The following is a 7500-nucleotide window of genomic DNA, read 5'->3' as shown; positions in this document are numbered from 1 at the left end:
ACTATTCCAGTGTCAATGTTTTCCATCAGGTGAAGGGGAGGAGGGAGGGTTAGGAGATCACATGACCCCCAGGATGACAGATAGGGAGGGTACTGTAGAGAGGACGAGTGTAGCTCACCACCACAAGTCCCTGGCACTGCCAGTCACTACGAATATCTAATAATACGACGCTTGCCTGAAACATGATCCTCTCCGCCGCCGTTTATAACTTTGGACCTTTTTAAAAACATCGTCAGTATGAAGCGAGACATTAATCTAATGTACTCCACCCTCCCCGTCCCTCAGCCAGATAGACCTTTCAACACAGGCCGTGTTTAGACTTGGCTGTAAATTCAAAAACACCATTTTGCATGCAGGTCGTCTCCCAAACACCTCTGGATTCAAAGTGATGTTTAAGAACAGAACGTTCCTCTGAGTTTATGCCTCAGGCCTCCTCAACCTTTAAGTGTGTGACCAAAGAATAAACATTAGAACTGTTAGAGGCCTTCAGTTCGCCTTGGTTTTGTAAAAACAGACATTTCTGGACTTATAAAGCTGTCAAAGCAGCAGAATGCTTTTGACATGCATGAGTTTGTAATCATGGCGAGAACATTTCTTTTGTATTGCCAGGCTATGAGCCTGACAGCAGACACAAAGTGGAATTAACTTTTGGCAAACGGGCGAAGAAATTCATAACCCATCTGACGCCAGTTCGACAGAGCTTCTGGCTACAGGCTGGGAGGGAAAGAGGGGGGACTTCAAGAACAAGTTGCATCATTGACTCTTGTATTTTTTTGTTTGATGTGTCAAAGCAGGCAAGGACTCCTTGAGGTTGACTGAGTGTCTCTGAGTGCGGTAGGGCCCAACTATAGTTGACACATACAGGGTGAAGAAAACGAAGAAAGCTACAAGTAATGGAAGTCAAAGAGGTAGAGGAAGGAGGGAGGGGGTGAAGGGGGGGAGAGAGAGAGAGAGAGAGAGAGAGAGAGAGAGAGAGAGAGAGAAAGAGAGAGAGACAGACAGATTGATATCCGATCCAGAGTAGTCATTGGTAAACAGAGAGACAGAGCCACTGTTGCCGACGGTAGATGGTGTTTTCCCCAACGACTACTTTGACTGTGCTGCATTGCTGTACAAACACAAACACAAGCCGCAGGGCTCCCTTGGTGACAGAAAAACATGGAGTCAAAATGTCCACACAAAAGCCCATTGCTCAAGAATGATGACAATGTGAAAAAAAACAAAAAACAAAGTGCAGACTATAAAAGTTTTTACGAGCAGGGAAAGGAAAAGAGTGTTCTTCTTCTGGGGCTCTGAGACTTGCAATATCATAAAGGACTGTGAAATGAACCAGAAACAGAATTGTCTTTTCCCCCCCATCACACTTTTGAAAAGGCAATAAAACCCCAATACTTACACATCCATTTTCATCTTCTCTGACAGAAAGACATTATTCCTGCTGAAGCCCTGCCAACAAATCTCTCTCTCTCTCTCTTTCTCTCTCTCTCCCCCACCCGACCCACCGCCCCCCCCTCTCTCTCCCACCCGACCCACCGCCCCCCCCTCTCTCTCCCACCCTACCCACCCCCCCCTCTCTCTGTCTCTCTGTCTCTCTCTCTCTCTCTCTCTCTCTCTCTCTCTATATATATATATATATATATATATATATATATATATATGTATATAGACTTCTTTCTCGTGCCTTAGCCAGGGCTCTTCCTCCTCCACATCTGAATCTACTCCGCTCTCTTCCCTGAACCCTCACACACCCTCTCAGATGCCTCCTCTGGGCTCCCTCATGATGATTGAGACTCTAGACACCATTCATTTCTGCAAGGCTGCCGACGGTTGTGGGAAACCCAACCACAGTCTTGTGGGTTGTAGTACTGGGGTGTACAGAACCTCAGGGGTGACAAGCCCCTGACCCCCCCCCCCGTGACTGACCCTGCCTGGCATGGCCTCAGACTATTCCTCAGACCATTCCTCATTCCGTTCCATGCATTACAATGAGCCTGTCCTCAGTTTTCTACCTCCACCGGCCTCCCCTGGACTAGAGGTAAACCTACTGACCCGTCGAGGGAGGAAGATGGAAAGCATCAACTCAGATATTTACATTGATAATGGCCACTAATGCTGAACATACGTTTGAGGTTTGCACAGTCATGTGGTATTACAATAACTGTTCATGTCCCAGAGTCTAAGCCTGAAACAAACCCTATACTGCAGGCTGTAATCTCTCAAAACAGAATGTGCTCAAACTTTAATATTTCCATGCACTCAAACTTCCTGTGAATAGGCTTACTGTTACATACAGTTACATGCATGTGTCAGTTATGGCAGCGTCTTTATTACTAACAGAAACCAAACACAATCCTGACAGCAGACTATACACTCACTGACCACTTTATTAGGAACACTACACTAATACTGGTTAGGGCCTCTCTTTGCTCTCAAAACAGCCTCAATTCTTCGTGGCATTGATTCCACAAGATGTTGGAAACATTCTTTTGAGATTCTGGTCCATGATAACATGATTGCATCACGCAATTCTCAATTCTCCTGTTCTACCACATCCCAAAAGTGTTCTATTGGATTGGGAAGGCCACTGAAGAACACTGAACTCATTGTCATGTTCAAGAAATCAGTTTGAGACGGCTTTTGCTTTGTGACATGGTGCATTATCATGCTGGAAGTAGCCATTAGAAGATGGGTAAATTGTGGCCATGAAGGCACGCACATGGTCAGCAACAATACTCAAATAGGCTGTGGCATTCAAGCGAAGATTGATTGGTATTAATGGGCCTAAAGTATGCCAAGAAAACATTCCCCACACCATTACACCACCTCCACCATGAGAAGGCGTACAGGTGTTCCACCACCTCCACCATGAGAAGGTGTACAGATGTTCCTAATAAAGTGTTTGGTGAGTGTATGTAAAAGCTGTGACAAGACAGGAAATGGTTTTGAAATATTCTTTTGTGCAGAAAAGATCTGCATGATTTGCAAGAAACGACGCAGATATGTCGATATAAAGCAACATCCTTGTAAAAAAAACAACCCAAAAAACACTAAAACTTGATCCAGCTCATGGCCATTTTATGCATACAAATATGTCAAGTATACCGTTAAAACTCTATACAGTAGCACCACTATTTGATTATGTTAACTTCTAATGAAACAGGCCCTGCTAGAAAAACGTCCATTGATAATCACTCCGAGCGGAGTGGGCCGATGCCAGCCTCTGAGTCCATCAGACAGCACCATGCGTCTCACTGCTGTTCCACTGAGACAGCCGGGAGCCCTGAGTCACGCCAGAGACGGACAGGTGAGGATCATCCCTCTCTCCCTGCAAGACGCCTCACTGATCCAGGGCCAGCCCAGGCAGTAGAGCCCCTAAAGCCTTGGTGCTCATTAGCAAGGCTCAGCCCACCCTTACACGGACCCCCTCCACCCAGCAGATTTACTGCTCTCTCCAGCAGCCTGTTTTAGGGAGGAGATGGTGAAGGAGCAATGCCAGAGCAGTGCAGACTAGGATTAGAATACCAGGATTAGTGAAAGTGTATGAGACAGTGATAGAGTGATATTTTAATCCCTGCTGTATCCTCCTCAGAATTCCTCTCGGGTTATTTTCCACAGACAGTGGAGTTGCACAGCACCTGTGTACAGATACAGGTACATACATTGCAGCGAGACACTTGCTCCAGCTAACTTGTAGTATTTGTCTGGTGTTAGCCTTTTTATTTGGTGAAATGTGTGCATGAAAGGTGATAAGTTCCACTTGAGGAACTGCGATGTCAAGGTTAATCAACAAAATTGCTTTTCGGCTTGAAGCTGATTGCTTCCCTTATGCTGACACGACATGCTGTCTTTGGTTTCATGCCGTATAACAGTCTGCAAAGTCAGACTTCACATACAGACATGCCTGCAGTATGATGGCTTCCACATTTTAGGGGTATAAATTGGGGGTTTTGCCGCAAAACCATATCTATAATGAAGAACAGGGCTGAAGACATGGAACGTGAAAAGATAATCGCCGCGTTACGGTGCGTGAGACATGTCTGTTTTGTGGATAATGGGGAAATGCACCACATATGGAATCTGTCAACAATAACCCAGGATTTAGACTCTTGTTTTCTATTAGACTGGTCACAGGGTCATATAGGAGCTTTCACTTTCCATTTGCCAGTTTCTCTGTCATGTCAGAGATGCACTCAGAATCAGGGGAGGCTGGTGGAGGCAGAAATCGGAGGATGGGCTCTTTGTAATGCATTGAACAGAACGAGGAATGGCACTACAATGAGCCCGTCCTCCGATTTCTGCCTCCACCAGCCTCCACCGGTCCTGGAATATCAAACTTCAGAGAAAAAGAGAGAACAAGTCCCAGATACCACACTGTTACATAACACCAGATACATGATTCCCATTAGTCTCCCAGAACTGACATTCTGATGAAGCTTCAATGAAACCCCAGTGCAGTTTGGGAACACTTTGAAAGTTTTCACATACTGTGTTACATATATAATGGGGTCTGAAATTATGCAGGTGAAGAGTTTGAAATGACGAAAGCGTTTGATTGGTGGAATTTGGGGGAGCTGGATAGAGGCAGTCATGTTAAGATAGAGTAGGAGGACCAGGTGTCATTATCATTTATATGTTTATATGTCCTTGTGTTTAAGAGGGAGAGGGAGGAATAGAAAGGAGGAGGAGGAGGAGGAGAAGAAGAAGAAGAAGAAGAAGAAGAAGAAGAAGAAGGAGAAGGAGGAGGAGGAGAAGGAAGAGGAGGAGGAGGAGGAGGAGGAGAAGAAGAAAAAGAAGAAGAAGAAGAAGAAGGAGAAGGAGGAGGAGGAGAAGGAAGAGGAGGAGGAGGAGGAGAAGAAGAAGAAAAAGAAGAAGACTAGACAAAAACTAAAGAAATAAGTGACACATATGATAGAAAGCAGACTCACGGAGCTCGTCGAAGTGTGTCTCTATCCCGTCCACTCCAGGAACCGAGCAGATGAGCCGGGCCTTCAGGAAGGTGCTCCACTTGTTGACCAGACAGCAGTGTCCACCATCATCATTCTGTAGGGGGTGAGACGGGACGGGACGATGACGACAGACAGACAGACAGAACACAAGAGTCAACATCACACCCCCGGCACAACCACCACAAGTAGACCGCTCCACAGGCCCTACAGATCCAGATGAACAGCTGTTTGAGAGGACGGTTAGAACTAGCAGCCAGAACAGGCTTGTGGGGGGGGGGGGGGGGGCTCAGTACAACAACATCAGCTCCATGTGTCAGTCAGGCCCATCTGCTGTGGAGCCGCAGCCAGGCTCTTTATCAGACCAGAGGTGGCGAGCCAAGGCCAGGGAACATGATGATTAACAGGCCAGACCTCCAGGCCTCACACACTACCAAATGTCTTCTCCACATGTTGAACTGAGGAGGAACATCTGAGTTTTTTGCAAGACAAGCACCACACAGAATGTCCACGTGGACGAATCCGACGGCCTCGTCTCAAACGTCGGGAGACGTTTTATTTCTGATGTTAGTTTTATCGCTGCGGTGACGCGTTTCAGGCTTTCCAGTAAAGACAGATTTACTCGAATAACGTAAAAAAAAAAAAATAAAGCAAAATAAATTCCTTCCAACATGAGCTGTGTGTGTGTAGCACTGCCAATACACCGTACATCAACTTCGCCGCTAAAAAAACAGATTTACACAAAGAACGTGATGATATGGACAATTCTATTCCAACATGTACAACTGTTTGTGTGTCTGTGCCAGGACACAATGCGATGTTTTCAAAGGGGCAGGGGTCAGCGGAGGACAGAGCTCCAGGGTGTCCCCTGGGTCCAATACAGCGAGGGGGCGGGGGGGGGCGGGGGGGGGGGGTCTATACACAGGGTCACCCTCTGACCCTGACTAAGGAAAACATTGTCACAAGCCACAGCGGAACTGGGACTTGTATCATTGGGTAAACATTGTTCTGAGGGTGTGTATACTTGTGTGTGTGTGTGTGTGTTGATCTGGATTAACGAGGAGCAAGGGCAACCTCCCCCACTTTTACAGTTTATCAAAGCCGACAAACAACATGAGGCCCTTGAGTTGAGGTTTCCTAGATTTCTCATTGGCTGTTGAGGAAATGGGGGGGGGGGGGGTGGCGGGGCAATGATATTGTTTTATGACTGTGTTGAATGGTACGGTCCAGAAGATGGTTTGTGGGGAATTTCCATGGTAACAGGTTCAGAGGGTAAGGCATATGGTGTAGGTGCTTATCAATCATGGTGAGTGAAGACGTAATGACGATGTAATTCTACATATGGAGCTGTGCGGTGATGGAGAGGCTAGAGGTCCACTCACCAGGCAGATCCTGCCGATCCGGGCCTGGGCCATGGGACTCTGGCCCATCTCTGAAGCCTTCTCCCGGAAGAAGAAATACAGCTTGTCATCGTTCTTTTCAGCACTGTCCGGGATGAGTTGTGCTTTGATGAAAGTGGGGTCTGAAAGAGAGAGAGAGAGAGAGAGAGAGAGAGAGAAAGAAAGAGAGAGAAAAATAAACAGGAAAAAGCAGGAGAAAGAGACAAAGAAAGAGAGAGAGAAAGAAAAGGAGAAAGTGTGATAATGCGACAGATGCTACAGCATTGACAGTTGAAGCACATGTCACCACATTCCAAAACTGCCTCATTACTTCCACTCAGTGACTGGATACAGTATGACATCACACTCCCCTCACACCGGCTCACTTACTGGGGCACTGCTGGATGCAGCTCATTGGCTAATACTCCCTGCTGCTACAGTCCAAGAGCCCAAATGGGGACAGAACCCAGAGGGGGGCAGGGACCCATATGGGGAGATCAGGACACCCTGGGGGGTCTCGGGTGGGAGTGTGTGTCTGTTTGTGTCTGTTTGTGTCTGTTTGTGTGTGTGTGCATGTGTGCGTGTATGCGTGAGTGTGTGTCTGTTTGTGTCTGTGTCTGTGTGTGTGTGTGTGTGTGTGTGTGTGTGTGTGTGGATGGGTGGAGGGGGGACACGGCCTCGGGGCTGATTAGCAGGACTCAGGTGTGGGGATGGGGGGAAGCTCCAGCTGTGAAACAGTTGAGGCGGGGTAGAGGAGGGGGGCAGCAAGGTCATAGTGGGGAGCTGTCTGGGACTAAGCCATGCTCGGAGATGGTGTGATTAATTGTGATGCTCGGTGACCTCCCTGAACACACCCACCACCCAGCACTTAGGCCCTAATGACTGTCTGCACCACGATTCATTAGTGAGCAGGGACTATCAAAATTGCTACATTCCTAGATAAAATGTGCTAGTTAGTACAAAAAAAACCAATTCTTAATTTTTAATTTGTTGAACCCTTTTGGATTCCATGTTGAACTCTTTCCACAGAGAGTTCTAAATGGAACCCAAAAGGGTTCTAGATGGAACCCAAAAAGGTCTTACAGTACACAGCACTAAAATGGGTTCTTCTTCCCTTTTGGAACCCTTTTTTTCTAACAGTGTGCGGTACCGCGGATCAGAGACATGCGTGCGGGCAG

General features: G+C 47.0%; 1 protein-coding gene across 1 annotated transcript in view; it reads right to left on the bottom strand.

The window, feature by feature from the left end:
- The window catches only part of LOC310803395 (semaphorin-3F-like), a 47217-nt gene that overhangs the window by 9422 nt on the left and 30295 nt on the right, over positions 1-7500 (bottom strand). Inside the window, exons 9-10 of the mRNA XM_083668136.1 lie at positions 6326-6465; positions 4926-5040 (exon numbers count right to left, since the gene is read on the bottom strand). Coding sequence (XP_083524262.1) covers positions 4926-5040; positions 6326-6465 — 255 coding nt within the window. The remainder of the gene's footprint in view (positions 1-4925; positions 5041-6325; positions 6466-7500) is intronic.

This window comes from Argentina silus (genome assembly GCF_951799395.1).
Source record: "Argentina silus genome assembly, chromosome: 4".
Lineage (NCBI taxonomy): Eukaryota > Metazoa > Chordata > Actinopteri > Argentiniformes > Argentinidae > Argentina > Argentina silus.
Note: the sequence above shows the minus strand (reverse complement) of the source record. Positions and strands in the feature narration are given on the sequence as shown.